The following is a 24,417-nucleotide window of genomic DNA, read 5'->3' as shown; positions in this document are numbered from 1 at the left end:
TCAGGATATCCAGCATCTGCAGAATCTCTTGAGTTTCTAAGGAATGATATTAACCTCGGACATTAGTGAAAATGGGGAATACCAAATCCCTAACATCACTTCAATTGATCTTGCACTTGGATCCCAGCCAGTTTAGATAATCTAAAAGGTGTTTTCTACAGACTGTCCCCCCCCCCCCCACTTCTCCACTACACAAACAATGTAGGATTTTCAAGCACGTTCAAATTGTTGCTGCACCACTGCCATCATTCCCCAACTCACAGACACACTCTCATCCTGCACTGGTCACTTTCCTTCTTTTATTGCTACTGTTTCATATATTTGCCCTACTGCTTGTTTTAGTAAAATAGTACCAGTGATGTTATACTGTCTTCCATAAACATGCACCTTAAACTTTATGTCAACCCATCAATCTTCAGGCCATGCCACTCAGGGACTTGTGCTAACATTATTTTGTGACTGGATGTTCTGGAACATGGCTACATGTGCTGTGTGTGACAATATGTACTGTGTGTTGTACTTTGGCCCCAGAGGCCAATGTTTTGTTTTACATGAGTATGATTGAATGACAATAAACTTGAACTTGGGCTACGACCAAGATGTTCTGACGAGAGATACAAATTATACTTGGTTTCCATTAGATGTTTATGTCCAGGGATTCTAATCCTCTCAATATTTACATCCCAAAAGAATCAGAACCAGAATCAGTTTAGGTATCACCCTCTTATGTGATGTCAAATTCATTGTTTTGTACAAAGATGTGAAATTAATATAAATTAAAAATAAATAAAATGTGGAGACAAGGAAAAAATAGTTGTTCAGTGGTTAAATTAAATTTGTTCATGTTTTAGAATGAATTAGTGCAGGGAGAGAAGCTGTTTCTGAATTGTTCAATGTGGGTCAGCTCCCTGAAGGTAGGAATGAGAATCTTGGACGGTGAGCGTAATCAGTAATGGGTGCCACCGCTTGAAGATGTCTTCACTGGTGGGGAGGGTTGTATCAGTCATGATGCTGACTGAGCCCACAACCCTCTGTAGCCTCTTGTGATACAGTGCAAAGGAGTTTCCATACCAGCCTGTGATGTAACCAGTCGGAATGCTCTCCACTGTACTGCTTTGATGATACACCAAATCTCCTCAAACACCTAATGAAGGAGAGTCACTGGTGTGCCTTCATCATGATTGTATCAACGTGATGGGGCCAGAATAAAGACATTAAGCTCATTAGGAAGGGAAACATCACTACCATCTATGCAGTTAGCTGTTTCCTTACAGGAAGGAATGGCACGCAAACCCTACCATAGCTGATTTGCATCCAATTGTGTCTCCAATTTCACATAGAAATGCCTTTTCACACTCACTGAATTTCAGGCCTAGACTTCTTATAGGATTCTGGATCAACAGTCTTGAACACCACAGATCTAGCCTTCAGCAGACAATAAGACTTCTGGCTCATCCTTTGCTTCTGGTTTGGGAAAGCTTACTAGGTTCCTGAAAGCACACACTCATCCACTCACGTCTTGATGCTTGATGCCCAAGATTGTCACCGCTGAATCTCATTTTCCTGTTACATACTCTTATACTTTGACCCATGTGCATCATGTTGGCTCCCAAGGGAGCAATCACTTGTCATCACTTCTTCAGCTCCTTACTTCTGTGGATCCTTATGTTTCATTCTGTCACACGTAAATTCACAAAACCCCTTTTCGATTCTTTTTGATGCGTGCTGAATTGAAAACAGCCATTTAACCTACCAGCAGGTCTTTGGAATGTTACATGGAAATGGAGAGAGGGTGCAAGTTCTGCACAGCACCCAAGATCAGAGTCAAACCTAGATCCCTGGAACCGTCATGTAGCACCACGAACTGCAGCACCAGTGTGCATGTCCTATCATCCTTTCAACATTAATGGTGACAAGCATTGTGGGATTTAGCCCTGTGAAATGTGAAAATGTGAAAGTAAATGTTAATTCTGTCAACATAACATACTTAGGAAGATGAGATACTATGAGTTTACCACAGCACACCAACTCATGCAGTGAGTAGATTGTTAACTTGCTCCTGACACCTTGCTGGAGGAGTGTCGAAGGATGGTATGAAGAAGTAATCCAATTCATCCTGTGTTCAGATTTGAGTCTGTTTGAATGATTTAATGGTACAGACCTCAGGACTACTTCTCTACCACCCTATCGGGTTGGCTCCTTTCACCATGACTCTGACCACAAAAATATCTCCTCTCTTGTCCTGTGAGAAGGCTCGTTTCCCATGTCAGTGAGGTGAGGAGATATGACATGGGGATAAAGAGGGTCATGGCGGTTTGTTATCACTGCTGCTTTTCTGTTAAATTTTCCTGAAATCTACAGCTGGAACAGGCAGCAGACGTTGCACCGATCTAACTCCTTAAAAAATGTATTTATTTTATTTAGTGATACAGTGATACAATTATGGGACAGTTTACAATGACTAATTAATTGGACTGGTATATCTTTGGACTGTGGGAGGAGTCAATCCACTCATTCCCACGGGGAGGGTGTACCGAGACTCCTTATAGACCGGCACTGGAATTGAACTCTGAACTCCAGAACACCAGGAGCTGTAATGGCATTGCTCTAACTGCTTAGCCGGGATTTCAGTTGCAAGAGTGTGAATTTTCTTAGTTTCCCTGTAAAGTTTTGACCATAAAAATGCCATTTGTTTCATAGTATTCTTTTACAAATGTTTAACTAAAAGTTGAGAATCCATTCACTGTGAAATTATAAAGCTTAAAAATACAGTCTTTCCTTGGGTTAGGAACATGGGACTAATTGATAACCCGTACACGCTTACAAACTTTGTGCTTGGGTGGGGATGAATTTACCAGTCGCTGTGTGGCTGCAGGGAACTTCTATACACACACACTCCACCCCCCAGCCCCCCCATGGGTCATAAGAACCGAGCTGAGCAGAGCTGGGAGAACTGAACAAATTCATCTACCCACTCACGGAGTTAATGAGGTCACCTAATGCTCTTCCCATGCCTGCTTGCTCTCCCATCACAGCTGTTCCAGTGATCTTCTCCCACATACTGTTATTGTTTGTTTCTGACTTACAATCGAATCTCAGGAAATCTCTACAGTAACCTGAGGTCTGCCTATACTGATAAAACGTGGTGGGATAGAGGTCGGAATGTGGTGTATCTTCCATCCATCCTGAAACCAGTCTCTTTATTTTTCTGGGAAAACTGATACCATCTACTTTATTGATTACCTTGGATCATCAATTTTGTCTGCTTTAGAAATTCCAACAAACTGTTGATCAAACAGCAAGCTTGGACTTTAAAATAAAATAAAATAAAATACCATTTAGAATACCATTGTTATCTAACTTGATACCAGGGGCTTGTGCTGATATCCAAAAGAATACATTTTCAAACCCCCTTTTGCACCAGAAAATTCTACTTATGTTGAATGATGGTGTTTGAAGTTTGTGTCTTGGAATGCAAGCTGGTGACTCATGGTGTGCCACAGGGGCTGGTGTTGAGATCCTTGTTATTCATTATTGATATAAGTGATTCAGATGAAAATAAAGCAACACACACAAAATGCTGGAGGAACTCAGCAGTCTAGGCAAGGACCCAGTCCTGTTGAAAGGTGTCAGCCTGAAACGCTGACTATACTCTTTTCCATAGATGCTGGCTGGTCTACTGAGTTCCTCCAGCATTTGTGTGTGCTGCTTGGATTCCCAGCACTTGCAAAACTCTTGTTTGTGGGTGCAAATAAGTCAGTTCAGTCAGACTTACTGTTCAATAAATCAGACTTACTTAATCAGTAAGTCTGCAAACAACACAGAACTAGGATTGTTGGTAGTGAAGAAGATTATGATAGATTACAAGGGAATCTTGATCAATTAGAGAAGTTGGCTGAGGAGTGGTAAATGGATTTCAATACAGATAGTGTGAGGTGATGCATTTTGGAAAGTCAAACTAGTCAAGAGTTATTCAGTGAATGGAAGGGCAGTAGGGAGTGTAATGGAACTGGAGGACCCGGGAGTATAAGTATATAGTTTGTTGAAAGTGGCATAGCTGGTTAAAGAAAAGGCATTTAGTCAGGGCATTGAGTATCGGAGTTGGGACATAATTGTTGTATAAATCAGAGATGAGGCTGCACTTGGAGTATAATGTACAGTTTAGGTTATCTGTTATAGGAAAGATGCGCACAAAATACTTACAAGGTTGTTTCCAGGACTCGAGAGCCTGGGTTCTAGGGAGACTTTGGCTACACTGTCTTTATTCCATGGAACATAGGAGAATGTTTAAATTTATGAGAGACAAATAAAGGTTGACTCTAACAGTCTTTTCTCTAGAGTAAGGGAGGCTAAAAAAAAGAAGGCATAGATTTAGAGTGAGAGGGGAAGATTTAAAACCGATCTGAGGTGATGAGTACATGAAATGAGCTGTCAGAAGAAGTGGTTGAGGCAGGCACAATAGTATTATTTAAGAAACACTTGGATAGGTACATGGAGAGGTGTGGTTTAGAGGGAGATGGGCTAAATGCATGAAATTGGGACTAGCTGGGTGGGCACCATGGTTATTATGTACTTGATGTACCAAAGGGCCTGTATCCATACTGTTTTGCTCTATGACTCATTATGCTTATGCGTATGATGATGAGTGTAACTTTAACCTTAACTTTGACTTTAAATCCACCCGTTTTTTCAGTTGACTTTACACATAACAGATCTCATACTAAAGAGTTAATTCCCACAATTTTAATAATTACTTAACATTGTTTCCAAAATATTCTTTAGTATCACAAATCCAATAACAACAACTTATACTTTATCTTTTCCCATCTTCTTGCCTTCACTCACTTGCAGGTTACACAAGGGCAAAAAGATAAAATGACTTTCCACACCATGCACTAGATTACACACAAAATGCCAGGGAAACTCAGCAGGTCAGGCAGCATCTATGGATGAGAGTAAACAGCCAGTGTTTTGGGCCAAGACCCTTCCTCAGGACTGGAAGGGAAGGGGTAAGAAGCCAGAATAAGAAAGTGGGAAGAAGGGGAAGGAGCGCAAACTGTCAGGTGATAGGTGCAAGTCAGTGTGAGCACAAGGTCAAAGAATCTGACAGCAGCAGCGATTACATAGGGGGAGCAGAGAGAGCGTGTTTCACTGAAGTTCCGTCGAAGAGAAGATTTAAATTTCTTTGAGGTAGGCATACCTAGAAGAGACTTCACGGTAAAGCAGCAAATCATAAACAGAAGATCCTATCGGGGCAATTTGCAGATAATGCACCCTGAGCTGAACTGAACTGAAATATGCCCTTTGATTTTGTGTTTTATATTCAGTGTTTTTGCTCACTTTTTTCGTTACCATCTGTGCGATTTTGTTTTTCTGCACATGGAGGGGGGGGTGAGGGAGAGAGGGGAGTTTGCTGTTTGATATTTTTCTTTGAAAGGGGTTGGTTCCAGGTTCTTGTTTGCTTTGTGACTGTCTGTGGGGAAGACAAATTTCAGGGCTGTTTGCTGCAATGTAGTTTGAATATTACAGTCATTTCCATCGTACCCTAGATTACAACCACTCATCAAGGAGTCTCAGTCACTGTAGAGTATCTCACAATGTTCTGCATTTATGGTTCTCCTGATGTTCTGACCCTTGCCACCTCTCTCCTTGCTCAGATTACATTTCCTTACTGAACCACAGTGAAGTAAACATGTGCACAGTTCTCACTGATAGAAACTCAGACAGTTATCACTACAAATTGTTGATGAAAGCACTCTTGTCATTCTTTTAATTTTGCAGGAGGGATACCTCAATTAACCTTTCTAATCCACACCATAAATATCTGGGTGACATGGTAGCGTAATGGCATTGCTTCACAGTGCCTGCTAAAAGATTATGGTTCGACTCCTACTGCGGTCTGGAAGGAATTTGTACGTTCTCCCCATGACCACACGGGCTTCGCTTGGATGCTTTGCTTTCCCCCCCGCACCTCAAAGACTTACGGTTAGGGCTAGTGAGGTGTGTGCATGGCCTGATGGCGTCAGAAGCGTGCTGACATTTGCACGCTGCCCAGAACAATCCACGCTGATTTGGTTTGTCACAAATGATGCATTTCACTGTTCAGCATGTTTTGATGTACTTCTGACAAATAACATTAATCTTTAAATCTTTAAAAATTCTTAAATGTGTGTGGAAGAACAAATTTTCAATTTTCTATCATATAGTTCCACTGCAGCCCCAGCTCCACACAAGTTATGTTTCCTCCTTATTTGAAAACCTTGCCCTGGTGTGCGTTTTCACCCGATGGCCCAAATCACACTTGCCATCAGAATCACTAACTGGTACATTGCTCCTTATACCACAATTCCCACAGTTGCTGATATAAAGAGAACTGTCTTCACCTTGCTGTGCCCTCTAGGCATTCTTTTTCGTGCCCTGTGTACTAACACATATTGATTTCCTGTTCTTCATGGTCACATTCCTACAGCTGTAGCTGTTTCACTTTGAAACACATTCCTTCCATTCATTGGCAAACCAACAGTCTATCTGGCCGAGTCCCTGTAGAGCCCCACTTGTATAATTTTGAATGCCAATTTGTTCTTAAACTCCAAGTGTTTGGATATTCTAAGTGTACATTTTACATATAGCTGACTGGCTTGCAGTAGTATTAATATTCCCACTTGTCAAGATGACTAATTGATAGAAGGGATGTCATTAAGGTATTGTTGGTACCCGCAAAACTTATATAACATCACAACTTGAGTTTCTCTCTGTTGTTTGATTCCAGTACATGGGTGGCAATCCACATTCCCCCAGTGTCCCCGGCAAGCAGGAATTACTACCCTCAGCAACAGTCATCTTATTCAGAGAAAAATTGAACAGGAATCAGAATAGATTTATAATTGTTGCATGTAGCAGTATATCTTGTGTACTGGACCCACAGATCAAATCATTACACAGTGCATTGAAGCAATACAAGGTAAAACAATACAGAATAAAGTGTAACAGCTCCAACGAAAGTTCCGTGCCAGTAAACAGTAAGGAGCTGGATCACAACAAGGTAGATTGTGAGATTGAGGATCCATCACATCATTCTAGGGAACCATTTATTACAGCAGGGTAGAAGCTGTACGTACTTTCTGTCTGGCCTTTGTATTGTATTGTAGCCGTGTGCTAAACACAGCACTGCAATAACAACACAGAGTCGGTGAGCTGCAGTTGCAAAAGAGATTTATTCAAACTTCGCGGCTTCGCTTTAAAGCCTTCCTGATCCCGCGCTCCTCTTGCTGGTGAGCAGACTTGGCGCCCTCTTTGGGACCAGCCTCCATGCCGGCACGCGCCGCTTTGTGAGCCGGTTCGAGTGCGCTGGGAAGTGGGTCGCCACAGTATGCCCATTAGAAGTGGGTGGTGAAAATTCCTGGAACGGATGGGGTCTTTGTTTATCTTGGCTGCTTTATACGAGGAGTACAGACAGAGCCCAGAGAGGGAAGGTCGGTTTCCATAATGTGCCGAGTAGCAGAACGGCGTAATGGTTAGCACCTTGTTTCACAGTGTCAGCTGAAAGATTGTCCTGCTGCGCTCTGGAATGAGTTTGAACGTTCTCCCCATGACTGCGAGGGCTTTGCTTGGATGCTCTGGTTTTCCCTCACATTCCAAAAACTCCTAACCCTTTCAAACTCAACACCATTGGACTAGACAGGATCATGTGGACCGTTTCCCTTTCTAAAGTCAATGACCAGCTCTGTTGGAATGGTTGTTACCATGACATTTTTCACTAAGCTTCCTATCTCATCTCTTTAGTTGGACTTATTATTGAGATACAGTTCACTCTGGTGGCATCATCTTGGAACTTGTTAAAAGCCTACTTTTGCAATTTTCTTGCATCAGAGCTCTTGAAGATGCAGGTGGTGTCCGTATCAAACCATGACAAATCTTCCCATCTATTCCATCCACAGGACTCTCGCCTTCTTAAATCTGACACTCAAATGCTCTGCTGATTTTCCTCTGAAGATACCACAGCATTATGTGACTTGCTCATAAAGGAGAAGACCATGCTGTTATCTGTCTTGAGGTTGCTCCCTGCCCAACTTCAAGACAGTGTCCTGAATGAACCTGTTTCAAATTGATTGGTGCCCATTCCATTTTCCAGACTATTCAACACAATCCTTTGAAAAAAGCTCCATTGAGTTGAACAGCTTTTCATTAATTCTGTTATTTCCAGACAACAAAATGAATGATCTTACTGCACCCAGTCTAAAAATATTTGAAACTTGCTTCTTTTAGCCAATGACTTAAACCTGACAACCTGTTTTCCGACCATTGTACCTGTGAAAATCTCTGAATGGGCTGGGATTTAACTTCCCATCAAAATCCTCACAATTATCCTCATGAGAAACTTATTTCATGCTCAAGATGCTAATAAATTCATTATTATTTGAAATATTTCTGATCCTACCACTAGAAGTAGTTATGATCTTTGTCTATTTGAAAAGGACCCATTTCTCTGATCTCTGTCTTCCTGCTGGGACTTTGACAATATTATTTGCACTCAGGGTCTTCTCTCCCATTCTCCTATATGGAGCAAACAGCTGTGATCTGTCATACTTTTCTAATTCACTATAAATGCCACATCCATTAACTAATATCATTAACACCATTCACGCTTTTTCTAGGGAACACCATTCTTTTCTCTCTTACATTTACTTGTTTCTTCCTATTTCCCTGGATACTCCTTACCAACATGGTGTTCTCTCTGGTACTTCTGATCAATTAGACTAGTACACAGGACAGAGCTTCATGGCAAACCTTTATTAATGGCTAGCAATATCCAAACAACGGCAATGAATGCATCCAAAGTCATAAGCAGCACACACTATATAATGCAGCTGGTCAATAAGGTCACGTTAATCTGCTACCTCTATTTCACCTTTCCACTTTATTCCCAGTTCTCTTGTTATCTAAAAATCTAGCATCTACCTTGAATGCAGGCAAAAACTCAGTATCTATTGCATAGAGAATTGCAGCTCCTTGAGTGAAGATATTTCTCATCTCCATCCTAAGTGTGCAATTCCTTATACTGACCCATTGTGCGCAACCTGTATTCTGGACCATCCCATCATCACCTTTGCATTTAGCTTGTCAAACCTGCTGAAAGTAATTTTGCTTATTAATTTAATTGCATACTTTAGGAGCACATGATTAAAAACCGATTCCTTTTCCAAGTCAACTGTTATTATAACCATATTCAGATCATTTTGCCTCACTCTGAACTTGTGGCCAGGCATCTCGAGGCAAGAATTACCCTTGAATATCTGATGGTTCTTCATCAGGCTTCAATGATATGATAAGTCCTTTCCAGTCCTGATGAAGGATCTCAGCTCAAAACATTGATTGTTTATTAACTTTCATAGATACTACCTGACTTGCTGAGTTCCTCCAGCATTGTGTGTGTTGCTTAAGAGAGCAGTGAAGATATGCGGCAGGTTGCACAAGAGGAGTTATAGTGATCAAAGTATGAGTAACAATGCATGCGAGTGCAAAAGATGGAAGCATTACAATGTGAATCACAGGATCCTCAAAACCCCTCTTCAAAATGATTTAATGCTAGATTTGCTACTGATGAGGCATATTGCAGAAGGACATAAATCTGTGTAGAAGGAACCAACCAGCAAAGTTTACCTTAAACTTAAACTCCCTCACATGGTCCAAGTATAATAAACAGTCCTCTTGAAGTACTTAAAATTAGGTAATGAGGAGATGGAAACAGAATGTTGAATTTCAAATCAATTAATTGAGAAAGCAGTGATATGCGAGTCCATAGATATTGCGATTTTAGTTGGCTGAAGACTAAGACGTGCGTTGGAAACCATTTTTCATTGGGGTGGAGCCAAGTGCTGTTAGCTAGTCATACAGGAGGAATCCTGCAGGTTACCAGTGGAGAAGTTGGTTGGTCATGTGAGTTGGTAATATCAACAAAGAGCAGAGCTTCTATTGGCATAAAGGGAATATTGGGTATATTTATGGAATGCCACAGATTGCCAGCATTGAGCATTTTGCCAGCAGGAGATGGGTACTTACCATTTCTCTTTGGTCAGTAAGTGAAGCATGCAATGAGTTATAATAGTTGAGATAGATACCAGAACAGAAACTATTAATTACAGAGTCATCTCTGAAGACCACCATAAGATTTGAGAGACAAACCTGTGAAGCAAAACAACGTACTGGTCCAGAATGGTAATATTTGCAATTCTCAACAGCAAGACGCTTGACAGAAGACCCTGTAATATGTTGCCCCCAATGTTAGAGAACCATTTTACTGAGGTTTCAAGCATCACCTGTGCCTTTTGAAGAACCCACAGATAAGATGGAAAGTAAATGCCCAGCAACGTGCACAATTGTGAGGTCTGAGATGAATGATGTGAGGTCCATTCTGTATGAGGCATATCCAGAGATGAGACCCAGCAGAGTTATCAGTTATTGGAGAAACAATGTTAACTTCTGTTCCACTTCTTCATTATCACATTGAATTCTTTGGTTAAATTTATAACGGTTGTAATTTCAAATACACTGATACTTCCTATCCATTCCTGGGTATAAGAGCACTAATGGGATCAAAATTAAATTGCTGGAGGATCTCAGTGGTTTGGTCAATGTTTCAGTTCTAGACTCTGCATCCAAATGTTGACAATTCTTTTTGCCCTATAGATGCTGTTGCCTAATTCTTTCGATAGATTTTTTTTTGCTCCAGATTACACTATATGCAGTCTCTTGAGTCTTCAGAGATGGAATAAGAACCAATAAGGGACCATTGTGATATTATAATGCATACTGTAGGTGCACCAGTGACAGTCGTATGACTACTACTACGTCAACTCGGGCCTAGCGGGCTGGCGTCAGGCAAATGACAGTGGTACTGTGCAGCAGTGCAAAGTTAAGGATGGGCACATCACTGCATGTGAGTGCAGTGAGCCGCTGAGGCAGTGTATATCTTCACTGTATTCTCTCCGTTGGATTTCAGAAATGGTCTGGCTACGTTTTAGGTGGGGACACCAATGTGTGTGCGGCTATATTAAAACTCTCCCATCCGTAAGCTGGAGTTAGGGTACTTGACCAATTGTATTTTGTTCCCCTCATTCAGTGGGCAGGATAGCTAAACCTTATCCTCCCTGTTAAATGGTTAAGAGAACAAGGCTGGTATATGTGGCTTCCTCATAAGCTGGTTGAAAGAAGTGATGTAATTGTTCCTCTTTTTGAAAGTATGGCGAATGTTGCCTTATCAAAAATGTTGATTTTATATTTCTGTGCTCTTCACCCTCTCATTTCATTTTCTTTTTGCCTTTCAGATTTCTAATTGTTTTGGTTTGCCTCATCTTCAGTGTCATGTCAACAATCGAACAATACCATTACTTTGCCAACAGAGCTCTCGTGTGGATGGTACGTAAACCAATGTTCTTACCAATGATGTTTCTTCTGCACACACTCTGTAATGTGGGCTTGGTTATTAAGAATAATTATTCCCACCACTTGACATTCTTCTAGTGGGGTATACAAATCTCTTAGAGTCTGTAGCCTGTATTAATGTATACAGAATAATGTATAGAAAAATCTAGTGTTGTAATCTTAAACCTGACATGTCACAGTTTTTGAATCTTACTTTCTCAAGGTGATGAATGGATTGGTGCCCCTTGCTGCACAAATTACCTTGCCAAATATAATTGTGTTGAGCAATTAATCCTTTTTTTGTGGTCAGTTATCCATGAGATTGCTATGGCTGACAGATTTGTTACATCTGGTGCTTAAACAGCTGCTGGATTCAGTACACTGAGTCTAGCTCAATACTGCATGCTCATTATCAGCCAGTATACTCGGTGCACTATTGCCTGTTGTTTCACTGACATTGTGATCACTGGGTCAGAATAGCAATTTGACCAACGCAGACTGGGGAAACTTTCAAAGAAGTATTTCTTTACCAACAACTATTTTGAGAAGTAATATCCCAGTGATAAAGTCCATCAATCAGCAGAATTAGAGACTTGGGATAATATTGTTCACAAGAATAACAAGTTTGGGAGTTTTAGTGAACAGCAGAAGGATGATCAAAATCCTAATAGAGATAATGGAAATTAGAAAGATTTATAAGCATTGTAAGAGCTTTATATATAGTGATTAATGATAGCATGTGTGGATACAAGATGCAAATTTTATTGAAGAATAAAGTAATTAAAGTATTAAACAAGTATGGTTTATCTTTACTGAAGAAGACTTCAAAAATGAGATGATGGAGAACCAAGGGTGCAGCACCAGTAAAAAACTGGAGGCAATTAATATTGCCAAAGAAAAATGAGTTGAAGGACTTAAAGGTCTAAAAGCAGACAAATTTCTGGTCCTAATGCCTTCATTTCTAGAAGAGGTGGCTGCAGAATAAATTGATCAAGCAAATGTCCTGAGCTTCTGGAACAGTCCTGGAGATAAGTTCAGAAATCTAATAACACTGACGTCAATTGGCGGCCAGTGTTGGAATCCATTATTAAGCATTTGTTTACAGAGCACTTAAATCATAAACTGATTAGGTAGAGTCAACATAGTTTAATAGAAAGGCTAGGTGATAAGGTAACCAGCGGAATGGATGAAGGAGAAACCAATGGATATAGTCAGTCTGGATTCTCAAACTGCCTTTGATACAGTGAAACAATACATTTTTGCAGAAAATAAGGGATGCTGGGTTGAGAGTAATGTATTAACGAGGATCAGTTAAATGTCAGGTGCCAATACTGAGCTCTCAGCTATTCACAATGTAAATTCTTTTTTCATTGTGGGAAGGGGGGTTGATGTTTTCCTTTGAATGGGTTCCATGGTGTTCTTTGTTTCGTGGCAGTCTGTGTGGAAGACGAATCTCAGGGTTGTAAACTGAATACATAATTTGATAATAAATGTACTTTGAATCCTTCAGTAACTTCAATGGAAAAACTAACATTTGTGAGCCTAAGTTTGCTGTTAATACAAAGCCAAATGATAAAAAGGAAAGTAAGGTGGGTATGAGGAGTCTGCAGAGGATACGGCCATTATAAATGAGTGGGTAAGAATGTAACAGATAGAGTACAATGTGGGAAAATGTAAGTGTACTTACTCTGGTAGAAAAAATAGAACAGCTTTTAATTGGCTAGAAAGGTTATGTACTGTAGAATGATAACATGGGACATCATGTTCTGCTTGTACAGATGCTGGTTAGGCTGTGCGTGGAGTATTTTGCAAAAGGAAAATTAGCTGTGGGCCTTTTTAGTTGTGTTCACCTCATGACAAAGAACTTGAATGGGTTAAAAATAATGAGTGCAGTTCCGGAAGGCCAGAGGCAAACATGCTGTGACAATGCAAGAAAATCTGTCCTGGTGCCTGTAAGTGGATATTTCAAAGGTACATTTAATATCAGAAAAATGTTGTGTAATGTACATCCAGAAATGCTTTTTCTCCGCAAAAATCCACGAAGACAGAGGAGTGCCTTGAAGAATGGATGACAGTTAAATGTTAGAACCCAGAAGTCCACCCAGCTCTCCCTCCCACGCATAAGCAGCATCAGCAAAGCAACGAACCCCCCTCCCCATCAGCAAAAAAGCATCGGCATCCCCTCCCCCACCAAGCAATGACGGCGTGCAGCAAAGCATCAATAAAGACACAGACGTGCATTAACCCAAAGACTACACGTTCACCTGGTATCCAACATACTACAGGCTCTCTCGCTCCCTAATATGGGAAAAAAGAGGTGGCCCCTTTTCACAGCAAGAGGGGAGACATAACAACCTCTCGCTGATTTATGATGGTAAAGTTCTGTTGTGTCACTTCTTCCGAGCTCAGTGCCCAAAGAACTCGGGTCTCTGGGCAGACAGCCAGCAGCCAGCTCACTGCTTTCGATCTTCCATCTCCCACAACGCACCAGTTTCCCGCAGCGGCACCGACCTCAAGTCCGCCTGCCTCCAGAGCCACAAAACCCCGGAGCCCTGAAGGTGTACTAGGTTTCTAGGCCGCATCCTCGGCATATCAAATAGCGGCCAGCCGTGAGACCCCGAGAGCAGGTCTCATTCCCACAAAGAACCAAAGTAAGCGTGTAACACCAGGTCAAAAGAACCCTGAATAGAGATATTAAAGATAGAAATAGAGCTGTTCCAAAGATGCAAGCAAAGGGGTCTCTGTTAGGCACCACCGTTCTCCTAAGCTCCTTCAACATGTTCCTTCCACAAAGATCAGTATTGCCAGTTTGTGCCGTTGTCAGATACAGGAGGGAAAGCAGTGTTTACAGTGCAGTTCTGCTTTAGTCACTCACAGTGGATGTCTGCAAACTGAGTGCACAGCGACCTGAGAGTGTGTCACTACTGTGGGGGCCTGGTCCTCGACCTACCAGAATGTTGGCCATGGCCCACAACATGTTTTTCTTTACTAACAAGCGTAGTGAAAAGTTGTGGGGGTTCGAAGATTTCATTGACTTGGGATGAAGGTGAGTAAAGTACAACGGGTGCCAGAAGAAGAGTGCTAATGTGCCTGGCACCCACGTTGTATTGCCTCCAAATGATTGGGATGCAATCAAAATCCAGTGGGTTCAATGCTTAGTCTCAGCACCTCAGTTTATATGTCTCCAGTAATTTTCTATTTTAAGAGTGCATATATGCTACCACTTCTTATTGATTCTAAGACAAGCTATGTGTTAAATTACGGTCGAAGCAAATAGCATTAACAGTGGTTTTAATTGTCTGCTTGGAAGCTTGGCTTTAATGGGGCAAAATTCAGGCAGAGGTTAGCCCTGGTCAAAATGGAAGGTTTTTCTTGCTCGTTGTCTCCAGGCAACGTTGTTTAAAGCAGGGGAGTGGGAGAAGTCGCCTGGGTTCCCGATGGTGTTGGTGCCTGAAGGAGGGGTTGGCCAGCAGCAGGTTTCAGCTCATGATAATTACATCAGGTGTTTGACTTGGCACCACAACTAATAACTAGAGCAGATGAATGCTCGTTCAGGCAGACTGGGGAGGGAATCAAATCATCAGTGTAGACAGACATTCACTTAGAGTCAAGCTGTGTTGGAGTGCTTGTGTTCTGATTCCCTATTGCTGCTGCGTTTGGGCTGAGCAGGACTGGGATCTGACCCAGCAGAGATTAGCCATCTCCCTATCCCAATCACACAGGATTCAATCCTGAACTCATGTTTGGAGTCTGGATGTACTTCCTCTGCATTCTTCTCCCACCTCTCAAAGACATGTGGCCACTGTATATGCGTGTAAGTGAGTTGGTGGAATATGGTGGGATGATTATAAAATGTAATGAATCGTGTAAATGGGTGATGGTGGTCAGCATGGATTCAGTGAGCAAGGAGCCATTTACATCCTGTGTGCCTCCATACATCGCTAAAATGACTGAAGGTTACACACTATCAGTGTGCCTTTGAACCTTGATCTATGAGGAACAATGCCTTCCCTCAGAGGGTGGTGCTCTTGTGGAGTTCTCTACCACTGACAGCTGTGAAGGTCAACTCAATGAATGTATTTACGAGGGATGTAGGAAGCTTCTAGACACAGGTACCATCGAAAGTGAAGGAAGAGAAAGCAGAAATTGAGCACTAAGATAGATGGTCATCCGTACTGAATGGTGGAGCCTGTTCCTTTTCCCATTTTGTGTTTCAATGTTACCTCCCCCTGACCCCGCTTGCTTCACAGCCCGCAGCACAGATGGAGAAGAAATGCCCCGGAGGTGCGTACGTTCATTTACTTCTTTACTCCTGCTTGGTCTGGAAACTGGAACATCTGAATGCCTGACCATCAGGTGTCACTTCCTCAAGGTCTAAATTATCCACCAAAAGCAAAAAAAAAACCCAACACCTGTCCCTGCGATCAAAACAAAAAGCACTGGAAATATGTAGCAGGTCAGGCAGCATCTTTCGTGACAGAGGCTGAGTTTATGTTGCAGCTTCTTCAAAAATTAGAAGGTCAGCTCTGTTTCTGACTCTGCCTGACCTGCTGAGATGTTTTCTGCAGGCAGAACCAGAGAAAATCTGCAAAGCAAACCAGTGTTTTCTGTTTTTATGTTAGACAGTCCCACTTCACCCACTAGGTACCCAAAATGTGTCGACGGTTCCCAGACAACTCACCATCATGGGCTGTAGAGATGTAAAGATTGGGCTGGATTTAAGGAACTCCATCAGTTGGTGTACCAATGGCAGACCCTTCCCCTTCACCATCACCTATCCCTGGAGCTGGACACCAGCAATTCTAGTTGAGCAATGATGGTGTGGTTAATGTGACCAGGACTCTAACACAGCTTTTTAGACAAAACTGCATGTTTTATAACATCACAGATTCGTCACAATAGGTGATTCTTGTGATCTTAAGTCAAACGTGTCCTTGCTAATCCATTTTTTTGCTCAGAGGATTCTAGAATATGAAGTGCTAGTTGGCCGATACTCAGTGTAGTTCAGGAGGATGAGGAGCAATGTCTTTGAAACCTGCCAAACACTGAAAGATGTGAAGAGGATATTTCCAATAACAGGAGAGTCTAGGATCTGAGGGCCCAGCTTCGGAACAAAGGGGCATCCGTTTAAAATGGAGATGAAAAGGAACCTCTTTAATCAGAGAATACTGAAACTGAAACTCGTTGCTATGGACAGTGGTGAAGGCTAAGTCTTTGGGAGCGCTTAAAGTAAAGGTTGATATGTTCTTGATCGATAAGAAGGGTTAAGGGGAGAAGGAGTGAGTATGAGATTGAGAAATAAAACTGCCATAATTGAATGGTGGAGCAGACTCAATGGGCAGAATGGTTGTAATTTTATATGGTCTTAGGGTATTAAAATGAAAAAATACCGTAAATCAGGCAACGAGCCTGTCCCAAATCATGATTGCAGTGGTTTAGGCAATTTGTTTTGGCAGCTGTGGTAATAGAGTTGACTGGCAGGTGCACAACGTAGGTGCTGACGCGGTTCAGCATGGGGTTAATATGGTATGATTCTCAGCTTGAAAGAAGTGTGGAAGTTGCCTTGACAACCAGCTGGAGGTCCTTCCCTGGGCCTTGTGGGCTGACAAGCAAAGCAACTTTGTTGGGGGAAGTTTCCCAATTTAAGCTGACACCTCTCCCACCCCTTGGCTGTCTCTGTTTGTCAGGTTTTCCACACCACATTCTTCCTTAATTAAATCCTGGTTCCATTCCAGCATCACCAGAGTGCAAAAGTGCTCACTCATCCTTGACAATAATGCGTTGTAGCAGATCAAATGATACTTTTTTTTCTTAGAGCCGTCAGACCTAAGGCTCAATTGCATTTCCTTTTCAACCTGGTACAAATGGAAATGGAGTGAAACACAGTAACACCGGAAATTTGACCAACTGCTTCAGGGACAGAACTGTCCCTGTGCCCGATACAATGGCAGGAATTTAGGACTGATGCCATTCGCTGATCACTTCTCCTGGGAGTATTTAGACTATGTTGTCCTGGGAGCTTCTGGATAAGTTGATGGGCATGTCAGAGAGAAGATGGAAATATGTATTCTAATGGGACTGTGTGACTCCTCTGAAAGCCAGCACAGACTGGGTGGGCCAAATGGCCTCCCTCTATGTTGTATGACAATGCAGAGTAAGCTAATAAATGCATCAGGCTCCAGGATATTCCAGGATTACATAGTGACATGATAGTTAATTTTCCAGCGATCCAGGTTCAATCCTGACGTGCGGTGCTGCCTGTGTGGGTTTTGCACACTACTCCCCGTAGGGTTTGAACACTACTCCCTGTGTGTTTTGCACACTACTCCCCATGGGATTTGCACACTACTCCCTGTGGGATTTGCACACTACTCCCTGTGTGTTTTGCACACTACTCTCCGTGGGATTTGCACACTACTCTCCGTGGGATTTGCACACTACTCCCCGTGGGATTTGCACACTATTCCCTGTGGGTTTTCATCCAGCTGTCCTGGTTTCCACTCGCACCCCAAAGGTGAGAGTTTGTTCGATTACTGAGAGATAGCCATTGTGTAGGTGGGTGGCAGGAGAATTGAACGTGGGTAGTTGATGGGAACAGGGGATAAGAAATGGTTTTAGTATCGGGAGAGTGTTCAATGGTTTGCACAGACTCAGTGGGCTGAAAGGCCTGTTTCCGTGCTGTGTGAATCTATGACTGTAACGCCATCTTTCTAAGATCTAGACGCTTGTCAGCCAAGTCCCTCACTTATATTTCCTCCTTCTGTTGACTGCCCCACCCATCAACACAATGCAACAACCAGACAGTTCCCCAGTGATAGCCTTGACCTCTGCAAACTCCCCAGTCCTGGACCACCCCTCCCCCCCGTAACTAGAACCTGAGGCTGCCAACGATCTCTCCCCGACCATCAGTCTTGGCCTTGATCTAGAAGCAACTTTTCCGCTGTTTTGAAGTTCACGGAGGGGGTGAAGTTCATGGCCAAAGCAATCACTGCTGCCCCTTTGCAACAGCTCCATCAGAGCCCTTCCCTAAGTGTGGACCTTGCTGTAAGTGTGGGCTTAGGCTGAACTATTTAATGAACACATCGATATGATCATGAATGGTTATGCTTCATTAGGAGTTAAAGGAGATTCGGTATGTCACCAAAGACTGGTTTAAATTTGTGGAGATGTACCACAGAGGTCATTCTCACTCTCTGCATCAGCACCTGGTAGGGAGGCTCTGAAACGCAGGATTAAAAGATGCTGCAGGTTATTGAGAAATCACCAGGACCATCATTCCCCACCGTCGAGGGCATCTTCGAAAGGTGATGCCTCAAGGCAGGGGAATCCATATTTAAGAAGCCCTCTTCGTATTACTGCCATCAGGCAGGAGGTGCAGAAGCCTGAAGACCCACACCCAACCGTTACATTTTTGTAACTCCAAAACTAATTGAAAGAAAAACTCAAGGTGCCCGGGTGTAAATATGTGTACATTACTTTTTACTTTAGTGAGGTGCATATGACTTGGTGGCGTAAGGATGTAAACCATTCATGTATATTTACATATATCCTGTAACGAATTATTTAAACAAGAATGCCTAATCAAACAATACTTTTACAATATTACTCAAATATTACTGATATACTAAATACGCAACCGTCCTCCCTGCTTAGCTATAAACTCAAATACAAAATAGAATGCATCTCAACTTATATACATACAGTATACTGTTTAATACAACTATTAAACAGACATCCACAGCATAGTACATTTTATATTGTCCTATTCAGACCTAAAATTTAATTGATGTGGGAGGATCCCTGACAACGTGGGGAGATGTCTTCACTCTGCTTGGCAGGCGAGGCTTGTGGCTGTGAAACAGACTCAGGTCCTGGGTCCTCCTCCATGCTGGTTGTAGGATTTGACTCTGGGACTCCCAACAGCTCTGGATTCTTCTCTAACAATTGACTCTGCTCTCAGCTGATCGATGTGTCATCTCCGGATGACATCAGACACAATCTCCACTCTTTAGGCGATGGGTCCAGTTCCGTCCTTAATCTTTCCAAGTTGGTACATTCGATCACCTCTGTAGTCCCTCACCGGGATAGCTCATCCCGGAGTGAAGCATTGAACCTCTTTGCTTGTGGAGGCCTCAATTTGTCACAGCTGTTTGTCCCACATACTACTTCTGAGATTGGGTTTGAGGAGATTGAAGCGTGAGCACAGGGGATAACCCAGGAACAGCATCGCTGGTGTGTTGTTGGTTGTGGAGTGTGCTGCATTGCGATTTGCTTGGGGGAACTTGGAAGTTTCTCATTCTGAGTCAGTGTAGTGTATTCTGCAGATGCTGTCCACCGTGCATTCTTTACACTTCTTTAGATCTTTTCTAGTTTACATTTGGATCATCTCTACTGTAATAGGGAGACTTTAAATTTGCATTAGGGAGAATATTTCACCTAGAGTATCCTCTTTTGTAAATTTTTCTGTTATTTCCATGATTAGGGGAAATGGGACCATCCATCTGCACTTCCATGATTAGTTGTTCTCTTGAATTCAATCTTGTACTTGTATGCTCTAAGGAACAGAGACAATCTCTATATTCATTCTTTATTGTCTGTGGATTGTAGTGGTTGATGATCAGTAATGAGGGTAAATTCACTCCCATATGGGTACAAAAATGTGTTTAATTTTTGTCTGCAGTGGTAAGGGAACATGATGCAAAGGCTGTGGGGTGTTCACTTCCATCATTATTAAAATGTGATATGACTGCACATATTGCATAAGGTGAGGTGTTACACACAACCTTAACTGGATGATTTGGATCATATTGTCTGATGTCATCATCCCCTCTACATTTCTGAAAGCCACTTCGCCCTGCTTTGTCCATTGCCAATTCTTCCAGTTCTGTAGTCATGAGTTCAAGGGGTGGAGCATATTAACTAGGTCTGGCAAGAACCTGTTTTAGTAGTTGATAAGTCCCAAAAACCATCACAACTTTGATATGTCCTCTGGCCTTGAGGCATCCACCACTGCTTGAATTTTCTCAGCACACTTGTGTAATACTTGTGTGTCAGTGGTGTGACCACAATAAGTGATGCTTGGTTTAAATAATTCATAATTGTTTCCTTATGCTCTGAGCCCATAATCTCCTAAACTTTTTAACACTGGCTTGTGACTTTGGAGATGTTCTTTGTTATCCTTACAGTGATGTCAACCAAGTAACACTGTGTGCCTGGGCAGCTTTGCAACACATAGTCCATGACCTTCTGCCAGAGTGCAGGTGCAGATACTACTCCAAAAATAAGCCTATTACAGCATTCATGCCCTTTGTGTGTTTATGTTGAGAAACACTATGGACTCTTCTTCCATCTCCATCTGTAGGTAGGTCTCCGCTAAGTCCAGTTTGCTGAAGTGCTTCCTTCCAGAAAGGTTTGCAAAAATATCATCTATCCTAGGCAGACATTATTGATCTGTTTTCAGGACTAGGTTGATGGTGAGTTTAAAGTCACCACAGATCCTATCAAGTTCATCCTTCTTGGCCACTGAGACCACTGTTATTACCCAGGGGCTCCACTCAGCCTTGGAAAGAATTCCTTTAGCCTCCATTTGAGCTAGCTCACTAGCTAATTGCTACTGGTGTGGCATTGTCATTTAACACTATTTTACCCTTGACATTTTTGAGTTTTCCAATGCCATCCTTGAACACTGCTGTGGCATCACCCAGTCCACTTCTTAATTCAATTTCACGGACTCTGTTGCAAGAGCTGTGGCATGAAAATGAAGGGTGGATCTACAATCAAGTTTTAGTTGTGTCAGCCAATCATGACCCCACAATGCTCCCTCCTGTTTTAACCACATGGAAGCCTAATGTGGCTTGTTAGTTGTATTTATCTGTTATGAATGTCATTCCCAGAGGAGCTATCTTTTCTCCAGTATAACTTCTTAGTTGGATACCTGCAAGCTTCAGTTCAGAATCTTTGAAGTGCCATTCAAACACTTTTGTGGAATGAATGAAACAGCTGAACTGATCTCTTAATTCCATTTTAATTAATTTGCCATTCACTTCTGGTGTAAGCGACATTGCTTGTCTATCATTAGTTTTCTGTTTAGATGTTGGAATTTTGTTCACACTTGCTTTCATTCCTGACTGGAACTCAATTGTATCTCTTTCTGCTGTTTCCATTGATATAGCAATTTCAACTGCTCTTTTAAATGTGACTTTTGCTTCAGTTAGGAGCCATTCATGAATTCAAAGTTCAATGTAAATTTATTATCAATGTTCACCAAATTCCAACCCCAAGATTAATTTTCTTAATGGCACACTGAATAATTCTATAGAGTAACCATAACAGAATCAATGATAGACAGCCCAACTAAGACATTGTGCAGACAACAATAAACTATGCAAATAGAAAAAGAAGAAATAATAATAATAAATAAACAATAAATATCGAGAACATGATATGAAGAGTCCTTGAAAGTGAATGAGTCCATTGGTTGTGGGAACAATTCAATAATGGGGCAAGTGAAGTTGAGTGAAGTTATCCACTTTAGTTCAAGACCTGATGGTTGATGGTAACTGTTCCTGAAAATGGTGGTGTGAGTCCTAAGGCTCTTGTAACTTCTTCCTGATGGCAGCAGTGAGAAGAGAGCGTGGTGTGGGTCCCTAGTAATAGATGTTGCTTTCTTGTGAAAGTGTTTCATATAGATGTGCTCAGTGGATGGGAGAGCTTTACCCATGATGGACTGGGCTGTATCCATTACTTTTTGTAGGATTTTCCATTCAAGGGCATAAGTGTTTTCATACCAGCCTGTGATATACTCTACACTACATATCTATGGAAGTTTGTCGAAGTATTAGATGTCATGCCAAATCTCCACAAACTCCTAAGGAAGTAGAGGCAATGCTGTGCTCTATTTGGTGGGTCTAGGATGGGTCCTCTAAAATATTAATACCGAGGAATTTAAAATTGCTAACTCTCTCCTCCTCTGATCCTCTAATGAGGACTGGCTTATGGACCTGGTTTTCTTCTCCTGAAGTCAATAATCAGCTTATATTGAGTAAGATATTGTTATGGCACCACTCAGCCAGATTTTCGATCTCCATTCTATATGCTGATTCATAATCACTTTTTATTCGGCCCACAACAGTGGTGTCATCAGCAAACTTGAAAATGCCATTGGAGCTGTGCTTATCCACACAGTCATAAGTGTAATGTGAGTAGAGCAGGGGGCCATGCACACAGCCTTATGGTGCACCTGTGCTGATGGAGATTGTGGAGGAGATGTTGTTGCCAATTTGAACTGACTGGGGTCTGTAAGTGAGGAATTTTAGCCTCCAATTGCACAAGGAGGGATTGAGGCCAAGGAATGGAGCTTATTGATTAGTTTTGAGGGGATGTTGGTATCAAATGCTGAGCTGTAATCGATAAAGAGCATCCTGATGTATGCATCTTTGCTGACTAGATGTTCCAGGGTTGAGTGAAGAGTGAAGAGCCAATGCAATGGCATCTACTGTGGACCTGTTGCTCTGGTAGGTAAATTGGAGCAGATCCAAGTTGCTTCTCAGGCAGGAGTTGATACGTTTCATCACCAACCTCTCAAAACACTTCATTATGGTGGCTGTAAGTGTGACTGGTCACTGAGGCAGGGCACCATGCTCTTCTTGGGCACCGGTATAACTGAAGCTGCCAAAGCAAGAAGTTAAAGATCTCAGGGAACACACCAGCCAGCTGGTCAGCACGTTTTTAATTACTTGGCCAGGTAACCCACCTGGGCAGGATGCTTATCATGGATTCACCCTCCTGAAGGACGCTCGCACATCAGCCTCAGAGACTAAAATCATTGGATCATCGAGGGATGTGGGAGACCATGATGGTTCTCCAGGTTTTGATGGTCAAAGCGGGCATAGAAGGCACTGAGCTCATCTGGAAGCGAAGCCCTGTGGTCACCTAGGTCACTTAATTTCACTTTATACGAGGTGATGGCATTCAAGCCCTGCCGCAACTGTTGATCATCCCTACTTGATTCAAGTTTAGTCCGGAATTGCCACTTCATCCAAGAGATGGTTTTCCAGAGATTTTACCTGGATTCCTTTCAACGTTCTTGGTCACCAGACTTCAATGCTGCAGATTTGGCTCTCAGCAGATTGTGGATTTCCTGGTTCATCCAGGTCTTCTAATTGGCAAAGATTCTGAATGATTTATGAATGCTTTCTTGTAAGATTCCACAAACTAAATGATCTCTCAGTGCATTATTAAGCCCATCCTTGTACTGACAATGATCAGACACAATCTCTTCAATTCAGCCAGTTTTGTTGAACTGGACTCCGCTTCAATAGACAATAAACAGTAGGTGCAGGAGTAGGCCATTCGGCCCTTCTAGCCAGCACCACCATTCACTGTGATCATGGCTGATCATACACAATCAGTACCCCGTTCCTGCCCTCTCCCCATATCCTTTGACCCCGCTATCTATAAGAGCTCTATCTAACTCTCTCTTGAATGCATCCAGAGACGGCCTCCACTGCCTTCTGGGGCAGAGCATTCCACATATCCACCACTCTCTGGGTGAAATTTTTTTTTCCGCATCTCTGTTCTAAATGGCCTACCCCTTATTCTTAAACTGTGGCCTCTAGTTCTGGACTTACCCATCAGTGGGAACATGCTTCCTGCCTCCAGTGTGTCCAATCCCTTAATAATCTTAAATGTTTCAATCAGAACCCCTCTCATCCTTCTAAATTCCAGTGTATACAAGCCCAGTCGCTCCAACCTTTTTGATTCTTTTGCTCCAGTCTTCCTTTTGATTCTACTTATGAAGCCTAAAGCATTCTGCAGTCAACAATGGTTTTGGGTATAAAAGTTCCTGCATTACTTTCATGATTCAGCCAAGTTAATTTTGGCTCATTTGGTTGGAGCTGTTAAATTTCTATGCAAACTGTATGCTTTTCCACCCATTGCACTCAGCATTCATTTTTCCTCAGCTATTTCATTTGCTTGAAAATACTGCTCAATTCC

At 42.1% G+C, this 24,417-nt stretch overlaps 1 protein-coding gene across 1 annotated transcript in view; it reads left to right on the top strand.

Annotated features, from left to right (window-relative positions):
- Positions 1–24,417, top strand: part of LOC132397142 (potassium voltage-gated channel subfamily KQT member 1) — a 795,097-nt gene that overhangs the window by 123,773 nt on the left and 646,907 nt on the right. Inside the window, exon 3 of the mRNA XM_059975504.1 lies at positions 11,325–11,415. Coding sequence (XP_059831487.1) covers positions 11,325–11,415 — 91 coding nt within the window. The remainder of the gene's footprint in view (positions 1–11,324; positions 11,416–24,417) is intronic.

The sequence above is a fragment of the Hypanus sabinus genome, chromosome 7 (genome assembly GCF_030144855.1).
Source record: "Hypanus sabinus isolate sHypSab1 chromosome 7, sHypSab1.hap1, whole genome shotgun sequence".
NCBI lineage: Eukaryota > Metazoa > Chordata > Chondrichthyes > Myliobatiformes > Dasyatidae > Hypanus > Hypanus sabinus.
This window is presented reverse-complemented; position numbering and strand designations above follow the sequence as displayed.